Source organism: Apteryx rowi, unplaced genomic scaffold (assembly GCF_003343035.1).
Source record: "Apteryx rowi isolate R43461 unplaced genomic scaffold, aptRow1 scaffold_69, whole genome shotgun sequence".
Classification (NCBI taxonomy): domain Eukaryota; kingdom Metazoa; phylum Chordata; class Aves; order Apterygiformes; family Apterygidae; genus Apteryx; species Apteryx rowi.
In genome coordinates, this window is record NW_020450971.1 from 2,403,134 (window position 1) to 2,420,166 (window position 17,033).

At 38.1% G+C, this 17,033-nt stretch overlaps 1 protein-coding gene across 3 annotated transcripts in view; it reads left to right on the forward strand.

Annotated features, from left to right (window-relative positions):
• ATP7A (ATPase copper transporting alpha) overlaps positions 1-17,033 on the forward strand; it is a 22,265-nt gene continuing 5,232 nt past the window's right edge. The window contains exons 1-20 of one of the 3 annotated variants that reach the window (XM_026086293.1): positions 1-137; positions 3,311-3,800; positions 4,547-5,281; positions 6,541-6,747; positions 7,867-8,030; positions 8,239-8,400; positions 9,030-9,106; positions 9,302-9,527; positions 10,018-10,251; positions 10,690-10,781; positions 11,210-11,337; positions 11,521-11,675; positions 11,995-12,129; positions 12,957-13,151; positions 13,344-13,526; positions 13,848-14,061; positions 14,737-14,883; positions 15,341-15,483; positions 15,852-16,055; positions 16,684-16,801. In XM_026086293.1, coding sequence (XP_025942078.1) covers positions 30-137; positions 3,311-3,800; positions 4,547-5,281; positions 6,541-6,747; positions 7,867-8,030; positions 8,239-8,400; positions 9,030-9,106; positions 9,302-9,527; positions 10,018-10,251; positions 10,690-10,781; positions 11,210-11,337; positions 11,521-11,675; positions 11,995-12,129; positions 12,957-13,151; positions 13,344-13,526; positions 13,848-14,061; positions 14,737-14,883; positions 15,341-15,483; positions 15,852-16,055; positions 16,684-16,801 — 4,117 coding nt within the window. In that variant the 5' untranslated portion in view covers positions 1-29. The remainder of the gene's footprint in view (positions 138-3,310; positions 3,801-4,546; positions 5,282-6,540; positions 6,748-7,866; positions 8,031-8,238; positions 8,401-9,029; positions 9,107-9,301; positions 9,528-10,017; positions 10,252-10,689; positions 10,782-11,209; positions 11,338-11,520; positions 11,676-11,994; positions 12,130-12,956; positions 13,152-13,343; positions 13,527-13,847; positions 14,062-14,736; positions 14,884-15,340; positions 15,484-15,851; positions 16,056-16,683; positions 16,802-17,033) is intronic. The other 2 variants (XM_026086294.1, XM_026086295.1) reach the window with 2 other exon arrangements.

Here is a 17,033-nt window from a genome sequence, read left to right on the forward strand (position 1 = left end):
CAATGTGAAGACTTGGGAAGAATTTGACAATGGAGGCAAAATCCATAGTCATCGTTGTGGGGGGAATGACATGCGGTTCTTGTGCTCAAACCATTGAGCAGCATGTTGGGAAAATCAATGGTGTCCATAACATTAAAGTAAGTAACGCTATTGATATTTCTTACAAAGTATTGCTCTTACATGAGGAGCCAAGAGAGGAAATATGTGGAGTGAATATATTCTCTATGTTTCTTAGGAAACTGATGTTAGAGGTGCACTGGTGTATTTGTAATACATATGAGGAAGAGAAAAACAAGCGTTTGCTTTACTGAAGTGGGAGCTAGATTATTGCTGTTACTCTTTTTGAGTAATTTTTTGTCTTATTATTTCACAATACTGAATTATGAGGAAAAAGGTAAAAAATAAATTAAAAAAAAAAAAGAAGCAGAAGTCCTAAAAATTATACTGATGAAGAAAGCAAGTTGTCCTCACCCCTTAAACTCGATAAATGTCAGTGTTTTGCCCACAGTGCCCCAGGCCTTTTCTTGCAAACTGACAGCACCCAGAGGTCACTTGCATAGGCTCAATAGCATTTGTGTTCCTGAGATGGTAAGTCATGTCATATGCTAGTTGTCCCAGCATGAAAAAATACTGCTGTTTTGTTGTGGTTTATGAAGTGAAGGTAAGGGGTAAGGGACCAAGTTTTGATAGCCCTTTCAAGCACTGGAAACTGGCTTTCCTTTGTACTGTCCATGTGGGGATGAGAGAAGGAGCAGCAGAACAGTCCTCTTGAAAAAACTATTAATGGAGCTACTTGAGCTGCTCTTAATCCAGATTTCATTGATTTGACTTAATTTTAACCTTTTTTATTATTATTATTTTTATTTACCTTGGAGATTTCAATATTCTGTTAACATTTTGTCCAGTATGGGTGAAATAGTGTACTGTAGAGTATCCCAGGGTGAGCTGGTTATTCTTAYCCAGTGCATCATTTCTCAGCTTTTACGTAGTTTTGATTATTARAACTATTGTGATTCCTATTAGCCTTATGACCTAATTTGTGCAGGAAAGAACAGTCCCAACAATTACAAGCAACAGAAAATTGCAAATTGTAATTGCTTTGTGCATAGGCAAGGGTTCCCCTTCAGAAATCATGCTGCTATTTTCTGTAAAATACAATAAACTACTACAGAAAGTTATCTTCCTGGTTTCATCAAAAGGTATTTCCATTTTAGTTGGTATGCTTTAGAGGAACACTTTCCTTCCCAGAATAGGGGACACTATCTTGATTTCAGGGGCATGTCATCATTAACTCCAGCTGATTTTAAAGGTTCATTGCGGTGCACCATTTTGTACGAAGAAGAACGATGCACCAGTTAGTACTGCTTACTTTTGCCTAAAGTAGGAGTTGGTGTGTGCTCACAGAAATTTAGGTGAACAAGAGCAATATTTACATTAAGTCCCATTTTTCATCTTCCTTCAACTTTAATGGAGTTTTAATATGATGTGTGGCTCTTCTCTCACACCAGAGTCTTGGCTCACTCAAGTGATTCTTTTAGAAACAGGGATACCACAGTAACAGCATTTATCACATGGGAAGGACAGATGAGTGACTGAGTATCCACAAGCATGAAGTCAAATGAAGACTAAAGCCATCCTGTAAAATAATACCCCAGATAATGGGCCTTCAGAATCCTTTCTTTCTTTCCAAAATTATCCTAGCAAAAGGTTTGATTTCTATGATCTTGTATTTTCTATTGTTTCAACTAATTTCTGAAAATAAACAGATAACTCGCGATAGGAGGAGGAGAGATTCATGATTTAACTTACATGTGCATCCCATAATATACTCTTACTTTAGGAGTGAAGAGTGTGGAGTTTTTTTGGTTTTTTTTTTGTTGGAAAGTACTAAGTATCTTGTATATAGGTTTTAGGATAAATACTTTATTCCAAAGCTGAATAATATTTGTAAAACTACTCTTGGCAAGCAAATATATTACAAAAACAGTCTAAGTAGAATTGGACTATAATAAACTTCAAGAGATCATATTTAGTAATTAACTTCATTACAGCATTAGGGCTTCAGTTTAACCAAATGATTTGTTTTCAGGAATCATCTTAGAGAATAGTAAAATAGGTTTTTGTTTAGTGATTATGAATTAGGTCAGCCAAAGAGAGAAGCGTTGGCTGACTAATACAGACACACAGAGCTGCATTTAGGTCATGTTGCCTCCAACTGCAATGAAGCTAATAAATGYCCATGTTACTAATTCTGCTAAGGCCCATAATTGGGACAAAAAGGAAGAAAGGTGGTTCTTAAAATTATTTAACTGATGTAATTTAATCATGACTGTGGTCTTTGGGTTGTATCTTTGCCCACAGGAAAGATAAAATTGAATGATAACGTGTTGGGCCTCAGGCGGGCATTGGTTTTCCCTTTTGGAAATTGCAATAATTATGTTTGATTATATTATCAATTGGTACAAATATCCTCAATTTAATTTGCTTCCATCTGCTGTGAAAGGTTAGTACCGAATCAGGAACTCTGTGTATCACCAAAATGTACAGAGAGAAAATAGCTTTTTTAATGTTTGTCATGTATCTAATTTTAAAACTGAATTTTGTTCTGTGAAGTCTGATGTACTTTATTCGTCACAGCAGGATAATAGCCTGTGCTATTGTCGCTTACTGCTACAACACGCTATAGCCTTCTGCTCTACTGATTCTGCAGCTAAGAACACCTTGGTTTGCTGGCGTTTTGATTAACCCCCCCGCCCCATACCCTTAGACATCTGGAACTATTGAACTTCTACTGCTGACACTTAAATCTGTGGGATTTTTCAAGAACATTTTCTTCAATCCTTGTAGCCCAAGGAAAGCTACTAATAACAGCCAAATTGTACAAGTGATTAGAATTTTTTCTGTGGGCTGTTTTGCTTTTGAAATTGAATTACACTGACTAACCCAATTCAAGAGAGTTTGGCTTTGCGAGTTTCATTATTTGCTATAAAATGCATTGAGATGCTGTCAAGATGTCAAAAGTAAAAGTGGCTGGACCAGCTTGTTGTAAAGGATTCTGAAACTGGTTTTTAAAAAAAGTCTCCTCTGTCTAGCCATGTTGTTGCACAGGTAAGCAGAAGTTACTTTATGGTTGCCACTGGTATGATTTCACTCTTTAAGGTGAGTAGTGAAAGGTAAAATGGTAGTGGGCAAGTGTTACTAACATATATAAGTAAAAGCTATTCATCTAATCTCATGCAGGGTATCAGGTTCCTGTCTCTTGATGTTGAGTTTGCTAAGTTGTTGGATTTTTTTTTTTTTGTCTTGCAAGGTATCTCTAGAAGAAAAGAATGCAGTCATTATTTATGACTCAAAACTACAGACTCCAGGGACTCTGCAGGAGGCAATACACGACATGGGATTTGATGCTATATTAGCTGATTCAAACCCACAACCTGTTTTACCTGACACTGTTTTTCTTACTATTCCTACTCAGTCAACTCTAACATCTAAACAGATTCGTAGTACACTACTGAAAAACAAAGGTATTCTGGATGTTAAAATGTCCTCTGACCAAAAAACTGCTGTGGTGACTTTCATTTCCTCCATTATAAATGGCAAGCAGATTATCCAAATGGTCCCAGGAGTAGATTTAAGTACTTCAGCACCAGAGGTAGCTCCTGGAACTTGTGAAGATGCCAGCTGGTCTCAAGCAAGCAGCGTTGTGCTGCGCCTGAAAATAGAGGGGATGACCTGTCATTCCTGCACCAGCACCATTGAAGGGAAGATTGGCAAATTGCAAGGAATTCAGCGGATTAAAGGTAATACCTTATGTTATTTTTACATAGCCTAAATTTGACTCTGCTGTCCACTGATAGCATTGTGCAGATACCTGGGACTGAGACTGGATAGCTTAGTATGACAAGTACTCTTTGGGGTATCAATACTTAGTTACATATTTAATTTGGAGCAGAAGTGAAGAAAAGGGCTCAAACTGTAGTGAGGCCGTTGCTGTCACATGAGTGATAGCATTCAGTGGTGGTTTCGTATTTTGGTAGGGAGGACGAGTGGTAGCATTCCAGAGTTTTATTTTCAATTATGGATATCCCTATAATGCCAGATGTCTTTCCTTTGGACTGTAATAAATACTAATATTTTCTGTTCAACTAAAAACTACTAATATTGACATATATGTGATTCTGTCTAAAAGGGTAAGATGAAATTACCTGTATAAATAGCTTTAACATAAACAATGCCCCAGGTCTCTGAAGAAAACAGGATATATTTAATTTAGTTAGTAAGAAAGAGTTAACTATGCCATTCATGAAAGTCCTGAGGAAAGAGCAAAAATTGAGGTAAAGGGATTGAAGCTTGTTGTAGCACTAGACAAAAAACGATTGGAAAAACTAAATTACTTTGGTTGTGACTTAGAAAACCACTGAAACTTCCTTTTTATTGGAGTTAAGTTTCTGAGCATTTAAAGCATTCTTGGAAAGCTTTGACAAGATCCATTGCTCTTAGGGTGCTGGGCAGTAATGCGCACATATTTTTACTGTTTAATTCTTAGTGTCCCTGGACAATCAGGAAGCTGTTGTCATGTATCAGCCTCATCTCATTACAGCAGAAGAAATAAAACATCAAATTGAAGCTGCGGGTTTCATAGCATCTTTCAAAAAGCAGCCCAGACCTCTCAAGCTCAGTGCTGTTGACCTGGAAAGGTTGAAGAACGCTCAAGCCAAAGGCTCTGAAACAATACTCAAAGAGAACTCAAAGAATGCGAATGATACAAAGACCATTGTCTTCAGAATTGATGGCATGCATTGCAATTCCTGTGTCCTCAATATTCAGAGTACTATATCAACACTCCCATCAGTAACAAATATAGTTGTTTCATTAGAGAAGAAGTCTGCTATTATAAACTACAACCCAAACTTAATTAGCATAGATGTACTGAGAAAAGCCATAGAGGCAGTGTCTCCAGAGACATTTAAAGTCAGCCTTCCTGATGAATATGAAAATGTAGCACTTTTCACCACACTGGCATCTCCACTGAAATCTCCTGTTGCTTTAAGGGATGCTAGCCAGCCCCTTACTCAAGTTGTTGTGATAAATATTGAAGGAATGACTTGTAACTCTTGTGTGCAGTCTATTGAGGGAGTCATATCCCAAAAGGCAGGTGTAAAATCAATACATGTCTCTCTTCCAAATCATAACGGAACTATAGAATATGACCCTCTACAAACATGCCCAGAAGACTTGCAATCCTCAATAGAGGATATGGGATTTGATGCATCTTTATCAGGTAATGGCATATTAAACTTTTTACATTAAACTTAAAAGGATGGTACAGTTTTGTTTGGGATATGGTACCATTCAAGGTGAAATTTAGAGGTTTACATGTTGTACTTCATGCTTGCCAAGAGAAGCTTTGTATCTTTACTACCAGTGAGATGGTTAAGTACACATGTAGTACTTCCTTTACATTGCATAATGTAATACATTACATTAAAGATGATTGAGATGTCTGGAAATATAAATGTGTCCAATAAACCCTGATGTTTAAATGGTGTTTCAATTTGCAAATATATTAATACTGTCTAATATTCATGGAATGAATATGGATGGTAAGTAGAGCTTTGCTAGGTGCTCAGAATACTGCAGATTATTGCACTAAAATTTCTTTGATAATTTTTTTATTAAAGACTTGGTTCTTGTGGAGTAACTGGCAAAATGATGTTTAACCAGACACAGGCATGAAGAAGAGTGGTAAGAATCTGAGGAGTGTGAACATCACTCAGAAAGTTAAAATGATGCTTACTGTGATGACTGGTACAGTATAAGGAATTGCACAATGGGAACAGATGGCTGAATAGTAGAATCCAGTAGACTTATGGAGAAAATACAAATATAAATAGGAAGTGAAGCTTCCCAAGGGGGCTTTGACACTCTATTTCTTGATTCACTAAGATTAAATTTTGAAAAATATAGTATAAGAGCTATTTTATGCCAGTAACTGCAGGAGTGATGTCAGGTGATCCCCTTTAATTCCTTTCATGCAGCCCCTGCATAAACATAGCTTCTCCTGAATTGCCGTACGAAGCAGTTGTCTGTCTTGAGAGCCCTTCTCTAAGGTCGCAAGCACTGAATTTGCTGGCAAACCATGAATTTGCGTGCAAATTCAGCTATGTGCATCAGGTAAAGTCAATAAAACTGTGTGTAAAAATAAGTTTGCAGTGGAAAGGTTTAATTTACAACCTACAGAATGGGACAGGGGATGTACAACAGGACAGACAGATACAATGAGGAAAGGCAAAGAAAAATAGTAACAGTACAGTTGGGTAGAAAGTTGATCAGTGGCCTAACCCTTATCATTTAAGAGTAAGCAAAAGATAGCAAGACCTACAAGCTTGTGGATGAATCTGCTTGACAGGGCATATACAATTACCACTTTTTGGTCTGGAAAATTACAGCAACATTCACTTATGCCTTTTATACTATATACAGCCCGTAGCTTATTGCAATGGCTATTTATAATGTCATGAATTACAATTTTTTCTCCAGCAAAGGCAGAACTCCCTGTGGTAATAACTCGGCCTTCACCCGAAGTGCAGCTGGAATCTCACAAAACAGAGCCTCCCTCCAAAGTATCACCGCTCCATGTTGCTAAATGTGAGACAAAGACTATTTCCAAGTGCTACGTCCAAGTCACAGGCATGACGTGTGCTTCATGTGTAGCAAACATTGAGAGAAATCTGAGAAGAGAAGATGGTAAGATATATGTCAGCAGAATCTGWTAAATTTCTCAGTGTTGCTTTTAGAGACTCCATCCAGCTTTTGTACAGTATTTTTAAATGACAGGTTAGTCAAGAGAAGAAGTACCATTGCTGGTGCGTTGGATGAGTTTGAACATAGTCTACTCACAGTTGGGTCATAGGATGAAAAGGGAACATGGTTCTTGGTGCTTTGATGGCTCGCTGGCTGGAGACTGCCCTTGTAAAAGCTGGAATCGGGGCACTCCAAAGAGAATAGAGATATTGAACCTATATCCTCTTGAAACTAAAACAAACCTCTTCTGCGTGAGTGACGTGTCCAGGTCTATACCTTAAAGGCAGAAGCGTGCACATCTGTATTAGAAAGCTGTTAGAGAAGGACAGTGTTAGTATGGATTAGAGAGACATAAGTTAAACTTAGCTCTACAAGTCAGGACAATGATATCTATCTACTGTTGGATTAATAATTGTATTTACAGGAACAAATTGTTGCATGGCTGTGATGTAAGGAAGAGTCATTAATATAGACTATGTTTAATTATTGTCATGAAGATGGATATATTCCAAAGTTAAGCTGGAATTGTAGTTTTTTTCCTGCTAAAAGCTTTTCATACTCTCCCTTTTCCTTAAAGTGTATGGTAGGATTGCACATTTGGTTAGGCCCACCCTTTCTCATACATGTTCATTCAAGTTCTTTGTTGAAGGAAAGCCTTTTAGAAATGCTAGATGTGGATCAGAAAATATGTAGGCGTGCTTTAGAAGAACTCCTTTTAAGAAGAAAATCACAAGTTTTGTTTGTAATTAGACAGTTCAAAACACGCAACTCATTTTACCCCTCTCAGAGTAATACTTTGRTCTCTCTGGCCTTCACACATACACTTAGATTCTCTCGGTACAGTTATGCCAAGTGTTTGTTCCTCAGTCCTGTGTCTTTCTGGTCTGTGATGTTATGGCATTGTTGATGTCTCTTCCAAAAATGCTTACGCTTCTCTTTCTAGGTACAATGTGATAGGTTTTTCAATTTCAGTAAATAAATTGCTACTGTGGCATCGTGTTATCATAGATACAGTGTTTGCCTTAAACTGGAGCAGAACTATTTGCACATTTTGTCTTCTAGGAATACATTCAATACTTGTGGCCCTAATGGCAGGAAAGGCAGAAGTGAGGTATAATCCTGCTATCACACACCCATCAGCTATTGCAGAGCTAATACGGGAACTGGGATTTGGAGCTACGGTGATGGAAAACTGCGATGAAGGAGATGGAATTCTGGAACTTGTGGTAAGCCGCTAATTAAAAACAGCCACCACCCTGTCTTTATTACTTGTATCTCCTGATCATGCTTGTATAAACGTCCACTTCCCAAAATGTTTACTGTAGGTAGTCAGTAATTCAGGACAGTCATAAGCAGTTTTCCCACTTCTTAATCACGATGTATTTACTGAGTAATCTGTGGTTTTGATAACAGGAGGGAACCTCTGTTTTACAGGTGAGAGGAATGACATGTGCTTCTTGTGTGCATAAAATAGAATCCACCCTCATGAAGACTAATGGTGTGTTATACTGCTCAGTAGCTCTTGCAACTAATAAAGCACACATTAAATATGATCCTGAGATTATAGGTCCTCGAGATATCATACAAATGATAAAGGTAAGTTTCATGAAGACATGAAAGTCTCATAAAATAGCCAGCATGCTTCCAAAAGTTACATATCCTAGAACTGAAAAACCCTTAATTTGAACCAGCTGTAGAAGGGAAGACCAGCAAAGGAAAAGTCCTGTCTGTCATCTTCCATCTGCCATCCCCTCAATCTCGGTGCAGGTGTCTGCAGACAATATATGTATTCTGGTTCAGAAACGATGCTCCATTATGACTTTGCTGAAATTTTTAAAGAAAAGCAAGGCTGTGGTAGAATTGAACCTATTGGCTTATATGTTTGCAGAAAAATAATGTGTATCCATGAGTATTGTAGCAAAAGAAGAGATGAAATAAGTTGGTTGGTGTTCTTCCTCAGTTTCTATACCTCTGTGCCTCAGGAAGAACCATTTCAAAAAGCTGCATTTTAGAATAGCATTTTATTGTTTTGGAAAATTTTTTTGAAAAGCTTTTTTTTAAAGTCATCTTTTACAGAGAGAGAAAGGTAATCATATCAAAAGTTAATGAAATAAAGCAAGTGCATGGTTGGCCCCACCAATAATCTGTCAATAACTTCATAAGAGCACAAAGTGTCTTTAAAAATTGACTGCTCATTCTTACTATGCTTTTTTTTTTTCCCCTAGGATTTAGGTTTCACTACTTCCTTAGTCAAAAAAGACAAATCTGCTAGTCATCTAGACCACAAACAGGAAATAAGGCAGTAAGTATTCCTGAGCATATTTAAATTCTATATGAACATTTTTGATTCCCCTTTTTTGATGTTTTCTTTTTTTAGTCAACGGTAGAGTTTGTGCAAACTAACAAGATAAATTTTTGTAGACTTGTTAGCTAAAGTGTTATCCATCATTTGATCGCAAAACAAAATCTTTTTTTTTCCTTTCTTTTTAAACCTGAGGTGGAGAAGGTCGTTCCTTGTGAGTCTGGTTTTCTGTATTCCTGTCATGGGGCTGATGATTTACATGATGATTATGGACAGTCAGCTTGCAGATGCTCACACCCATCACAACATGAGCACTGAGGAAATGGAGGCCCTTCACTCCTCCATGTTCCTGGAGCGCCAGCTCCTACCAGGATTATCTGTTATGAATTTTCTGTCATTTTTACTCTGTGTCCCTGTGCAGGTAAGTAGCAATATGGCAACTCCTAGTGTKTTGGGGTTAGACATTCAAAGTGAAAGGCAATGAAAAAATGGAATTTGACAAGTGGCTTTAATTATGCTGATTGAAAATGCTTTTGAGGTTGTTAGATGTTTCTGCTGTAGCCAAAATAAGTGCTGCAATGGACTGTTGTGGGCAGGCCAGCTGGTGCCTGGGCGCTGTGTAGACAGATAGGGCTGGAGGCAGCTTGCCTGGTTGTAGCCAGTGGGCACGGGAAGGCGCTGGCAGCGCTGGGTGGGGATGAGCGGAGGGGACAGGGACGCAGTGGGTGGGGATGAGCGGAGGGACGCAGTGGTGGGGATCGTAGCCCAAGGCTGGAGCTTGGGACTCTGTCCAGGAAGAGATGGAGATGACAACCACCACAAATGGGCATCGGCATCTTTCTTGTGGAAATGTTGTTGCCGTGTGTTACAAATGCAGGTGTAAAATATAACTGGTGCTGTTATTGTTGCAGATGTTTGGAGGCTGGCACTTCTATATTCAAGCATACAAAGCACTGAAGCACAAAACTGCAAACATGGACGTGCTCATTGTTTTGGCAACTTCCATTGCGTTCGTCTACTCATTCGTTATTCTTTTAGTTGCGATGGCTGAGAAAGCAAAATCAAACCCTGTGACTTTCTTTGACACACCTCCCATGCTATTTGTGTTCATCTCATTGGGCCGGTGGCTAGAGCATGTTGCAAAGGTAAGAAAAATAAAGTGCTCGTGTTGGGCAGAAGAGGAAGGGCATGGCAGGGGGACAGGTTGCCCTAATGATGGTGAAAGGCTGAAGTTCTTAGCTGTCTACCAGATATAGTAAAACCAAATCCTGTCAGGAAACAGATGTAGTTTTGACATCTTCACTGGATGGAAAACATCACATCTGCAAGTTGCAAGACACTGGGTATCACTTCAGAATGTCGCATACCTTTAAAAAAAATCATATGAAAAAGTTTTGTCATTTTTTCAACCATTTTTGTTATAATATCATCTTTTATAACTGAACTAGTGAAAATATGAAATGACTKTAAGTCTGTTTGCAGAAAATATTTATTAAAAGAGTGAATTGTAACATATACAGTTGGCATTTACAAAGCAGTCTTTTTCAAAAGGATTTAGAAAAATATGAAAATTTTTATTCTAGGGTAAAACATCAGAGGCACTTGCAAGACTAATTTCATTACAAGCTACTGAAGCAACTATTGTTACCTTGGGCCCTGATAACATTCTTTTAAGGTATCTTACTTTGTCATTTGTTTTTTCTGTTTCATTTTTGTTTTAATATGCTCAAATCACAGATTTATTTTACCATTCTATAGAATTGTGAAGCAAATAACTTCAAATTTGCCTCAAACTTGCTTGCAAATTTACCAAATGTCAGTGTTAAAATGTAAACAAATTAACACTGTTCTGATTTGGTTTATTGGCACCTTACTAACTTTTCCTGTGATAAGAAAATGAGTTGAATTTTCTCGGAAAGTAAAATAAATAAATAAAATAAGCTTAGTGCTCTACAAAATGGCCTTTTTTTTCCCCTGTTAATTTCTGTATACTTTAACAATGTGAACTGATGTGTTTCTGCTTTGTGTAGTATGATCAACTCCTTTTTGCCTGGGTAATTTTAGTTAGCAGTGTCTTAGTAAAAATACTATGCGTCATTCTAGTGAAGAGCAAGTTGATGTTGAACTGGTTCAAAGAGGTGATATTGTCAAGGTGATTCCAGGAGGCAAGTTCCCAGTGGATGGCCGTGTTATTGAAGGGCACTCCATGGTAGATGAATCCCTCATCACAGGTAAACATTTACTTTTTGCATGTTTAAAAATGTTATTTTCGATTAAATGAATTTGAAGAAGAGAAGTTGAAGTTGTTTGATGCTCTCTTACTCTTCTAATTGCACGTTGGAGTTGGTAGATATTAGAAAAAATAGTGTTGCCAAAAAATTTTCCATCAGTATCTGTTATTGATCTTTTTTTAGGTGAAGCGATGCCTGTGACTAAAAAACCTGGCAATACAGTTATTGCAGGTTCTATTAATCAGAATGGGTCGCTGCTGATTTCAGCAACCCACGTTGGAGCTGATACAACTCTATCCCAGATTGTCAAGCTGGTGGAGGAGGCCCAAACCTCAAAGGTAGAGTAGCTTCAGTTTAAGCAGTTGGGGTTTGTCTCATCATTTAGACATCAGTGCACCAATGCACTTGAAAGGTCTTCTAGACTGTTTAGATTTGAATTGCAGTTACAGAGCGAAGTATCTCGCTCAGTGAGGACTTTGATGTGGTTCACTGTTCCAAATCTCACTGTCTTGTTGAGTATAAGTACCTGACTATAATTATGAAATACAGTATGCCAAATGTGCTGAAAAACAGAAACTGTGATTRTATCTATGTCCAAAGGCACAGAAGTGAGTAAGTGTAATATTGCTGAAGCTGACATTTGTTTCTCCTTCCTAGGCTCCTATCCAGCAATTTGCAGACAAGCTTAGTGGCTATTTTGTTCCTTTTATTGTGGCTGTCTCTGTGGTTACCCTTTTTGCCTGGATTATAATTGGATTTGTGGATTTTGAAATAGTAGAAAAATACTTTCTGGTAAGTAAGTCCCATTAAACGCCTTCTGAAATATTTCAAAAATAATTAGCCTAGGAGTCTATTAGACTGCAACAGTTCTGTTTCTGGGTTATTCTTGCAGGCAGTTGCTGAATATATTTGTGTATATGTGTGTGTGTGTGTGAAATTTATTTATTTAAACTATAGCACTCTTTCTACCTTTTTATTTAAAGAAATCTGCAGTAATTAATCACAGCTCCTGAAAGTTACTTAAAAAAAATCCAGCTTAGGTTTCCAACCTTGAAACTTCCCAATTTCCGTTACTTCCTTTTGGGGAAAAGCAGTCCCTTGCGTTGCAAGCCCCGATTTTGCATCTAGTTTTGTTAGCATAGCTCTGTATAAATTTGCCTTTGAAATCAGTGGAATTCATATTCTTTACAGATCCCAGAGCAGAAACAGGATCCTAACTTGTATCTTGGGGCTGTTTATATCACAGGTTTCTTGGCTAACTCCTCTGCTGACTAGAGTCTATTATTTTTAAGACAGCAGTCTTAGTATCATCTTTCAATTTTATTGCATATATTGTTGATAGAGTATCTTTTATCATGTTACAGCTTAAAAGAATTATCATAGCTTGAAGTATCTTATTTAAGAAAAAGTCCTACAAGTAAAATAAGTGATGGGTATATGCTGTTTGGAACAATTTCTAGAAATAGTTATTAATTTAATCGTTAATATTAGCTTTGGCATAATTTTTCTGTGCTTTATTTTTCAATGTTAATACTTTTTTAACTTGCATGTTTGTAAATGTTGGATGAGTGTAGTCGAATGCATCAATATCTCCTACTAAAATGAATTTCTGTCCCTAGGGTTACAATAAGAGTATTTCTGCAGCTGAAGTGATAATCCGCTTTGCTTTCCAAGCCTCTATCACAGTCTTGTGTATTGCGTGTCCCTGTTCTCTGGGATTAGCAACCCCAACGGCTGTGATGGTGGGTACTGGAGTAGGAGCTCAGAATGGCATCCTGATCAAAGGAGGAGAGCCACTGGAGATGGCACATAAGGTAAGAAACGTGGGCTATTTTTACCAGAACTCTGAAGGCTGCTGTCAATGGCATGCTGCTGATTCCTGCCTGAGAAGGTCACTAGCTGTTTGTAGGTGGCATGGTAGTAAGTTTGGTGAAAAGTGGAGTTTTCTGAGGAAGCTGTACATTAAAGCCTTGTTCATTGAATGAAATCTTCCTGTTTTGCTGCAGGTAAAGGTGGTTGTATTTGACAAAACAGGTACAATCACTCATGGGACACCAGAAGTGATGCAGGTGAGGTTTCTAGTGGAGAGTAACCGAATACCACATAATAAAATGCTGGCGATTGTGGGGACCGCCGAAAGTAATAGCGAACACCCTCTTGGAGTAGCAATAACAAAATATTGCAAAAAGGTAAAGTACTTTTTATCAGAAAAGAGAAGCTTGTATTAAGGAAGAACCCCTCCTTCAGTGCTTTCGTAATATTTGTGAATAATCTTGCATCACTTATAAAGCAATTGATGTATTCAATCAGAAAGCTGAAAATTATGAAGCCACGTAGATCATTTGATACCATATTAGCTGCACTGGATGCTTAAACTTATATTTTGATGTGGGGATATTTTTGTGCTCCTCTTACAGAGTTGATTTGACAACTGTTTATTGGGTGAGTTTTGTAAGTGCAGCATGCTTTTATGTATTTAAGTTATCCAAGTTTGCTTCCTTTTTCTTCAGGAACTGGATTCGGAAACTCTTGGGACATGTACAGATTTTCAGGTAGTTCCAGGCTGTGGCATTAGCTGTAAAGTCACCAATATTGAAGCGTTACTCTACCGGAAAAATAAAATGATTGAAGAAAACAATATTAAAAATGTGACACTTGTGAAAATTGAGGAAGACGTTGAGGAATCAATGCAGCCTGCTTTGATTATTGATGCTGACCTACCAAGTAAGCTAACTCAGGTGTATAGAATAAGGTGGATAGCAAGAAAAGTTTTGATTTGTGTGCCTTATTCAGGATCCTTAAGAATGAAGTCACTATTTTTTGTTCCTGGAAAACTGAGCTTTCATCAAGGCCCACATGAAATACAGTTGCTCATTATTTTATTTCATGTTCATACATCACTCAGCACATTAGGATAAAAATGTTCCATTGGGGTTTGTACAATTACACATTAAATATGGAGCTAGAAAATCATCTAGAAATCATCTCTCATTGCTCTCTTTTCTTTACATTTGCTTTGGCCCAAGTTACCATTTGCTAGCCAAAAATGACCATGTGTATTTGCACAACCGACTGGTTTTCAGTCAAGAGCAGCTCTTTGTTAGCTCTTACACTATGTTGGAATGTATTTCTGATCCACTGAGAAAGGGGCTTTGTGCTATGCTGTCCCTATTCCAATGGTTCTTGGCTAACTGAAGTGGTAACAGTCTATTATTGAAGAATTGTCAGTGTCCTTCCTGTCAAGAACCTATGAAAAGATTGGTGGGACAGAAAGAAAGTAAATCTTCATTGTTTAGATTTTCTGTAATGGTATCCCACTGGGAGAACCTGGATAGGATTAGCTGGAGGGAAGCTTTCTGGTTATCCGTATGATGGTAGAATTGTATTTTCTTCTTTCAGCTACTTTGACATCTCAGAAATACTCTGTTCTCATTGGGAACCGGGAATGGATGAATAGAAATGGCCTCCTTGTAAAAAGTGAAGTAGATAAAGCCATGACTGAACATGAACGGAGAGGTCGCACAGCAGTTCTGGCGGCTATTGATGGTGAGTTCATTGCTGTCCTCCTTCATTCAGAGGCTGATTTGTGCCCTTTTAAATAGAAAGTGATGAGGGAGACATTTGACACCTTGGTAGTTAAACCTGAAGTAGAATAATAAAAGAGATAATTAGCTGAAGTTTTGTAACACTTTCAAAGGAGGAAGGCCTCTTCCTGCTTTTCTCAGTTGTTAGGAGGGTTGGACTTAATGCAAAGACTTCAAGGAGAGTGAAAAGGAAGAAAGGAAAACAGGAAATTCTTTGTTGGACAATTCACTCTCAGTATTGTCTTAAATTAAATATGCCCTGATGACTGTTCCCATTCTGCRTTGCATTGCCCCACAAAATTGTGTCTGTATCATTGTTTCTGGAATTGGTCTTGCTGAAAAGAAAACTTGTTTGTTTTTTCCCCTTAGAGTGATAGAAGGTCTTTATGGGGAATGCATTTTTTTGTTTGCTCCTTTAGGAGTGCTTTGTGGCTTGATAGCTATTGCTGATACTGTGAAACCGGAAGCTGAGCTGGCTGTCTACACTTTGAAGAGTATGGGATTAGAAGTTGTCCTAATGACTGGTGACAACAGCAAAACAGCAAGATCTATTGCCTCTCAGGTAAGCTGTTTTGAATGTCTTTGGGTCTGAATCTTGCTACAGTCCACTTACAGGAAGAAAGACATTGTGTCTTGTTGGTATGCTTTGTGGCTGACACAGCTGGCATGCTAATGTCAACAAATTCCGAATAAGAGAGGCACTAAAGCGTTTCTAATTGGGAGCAGCATCAACTTTGAATTCGGAGCTATTTTGATCTCAGTTGAGTTTGGTCTTTGGTTCATGAGTGATTAACATGGGTTTCAACTCTTACAGTCATATTATTACCAAATTATGCTTGAAAGTGTTTATTTAAAAAGAAAAAAAAATTAAGCAAATCAATTCAGGGGCAAAAGCTTTGATAGCTCATTTTGTACTTTCTCTGTCTTTAGGTTGGCATCACCAAAGTGTTTGCAGAGGTTCTTCCATCCCACAAAGTAGCCAAAGTGAAACAGTTACAAGACGAAGGAAAACGAGTGGCCATGGTTGGAGATGGTATCAATGACTCGCCAGCTCTTGCTATGGCTAACGTGGGAATTGCTATTGGCACAGGCACTGATGTGGCCATTGAGGCAGCTGATGTGGTTCTAATTAAGGTAAGAAATAAGGATGTTTCGTTAAAGGGAAATGATAGGGCAGGTAGGCAGGCCAAGGATGTCRTGAGTGATTCAGGCCACTGCTGAGGTGATGTGTACTACCTTTATAGGCCAGGAGAAATGGAGCAGGGAAGAGATTCTTTTTGCCTTGTTGTTTAGGAGTAGTAACTATCTTAGGAAGGAAACTTTGCCCATCTTTTTTCTAGGTATTACAGATAGTTTGGAAATTAAAGTTTGAGAATGGGCAAAAGAGGGGGAAAAAGTGACCTGACCTTTGGCAAATGCAAATTATATTACAGTAACATACCGGAGTACCTCCTCGGTTATAATCCCATCTTCCTACATTTCAAGAATACCATGACAGAAATTGTAGTAAGTTTTCCAGAGCTGTACCAAGTGGTGCTGTGTACATTTTTTTGGATTATGGTGACATCTGGAGTCCACAAGCTAAGGTTGAAGCTCATTTTTGGGTTCTCTGCAGGCAAACTAGAGCAGCCTACAGAATGCTTCCTACATTGAGTTTATTATGTCCAGCGTATGGTAGTTAGCTTTAAAACAGGAGTAGGATGAAGCTGCATGCATGGCTTTATTTCTGTTTGACCTCTCCCATAAACATGTCAATTTGCAGGACGACTTGATGGATGTGGTAGCAAGTATAGATTTATCAAGGAAGACTGTCAAAAGGATCCGGATCAACTTTGTCTTTGCTCTAATTTATAATCTTATTGGAGTTCCCATAGCTGCTGGTACGTAAATATTTCCCTGTGGTAGTAAGATTATGCTTTGTGAGTAGAAGATGGCAATGATTTACTATTGTATGGAATAGTATCAGTTTTCTGTATTTCTGACTGACAGGACGTGCAGAGTTCTTTACCTGCAAGGATTGCAGTGGTGTAGTTGTGAGCCATCGTCTTCCCACGTTATGCCTCTTATGGATATGTTCAGCGTATCATAGTAACTTTAAGATAACCTGTTTAT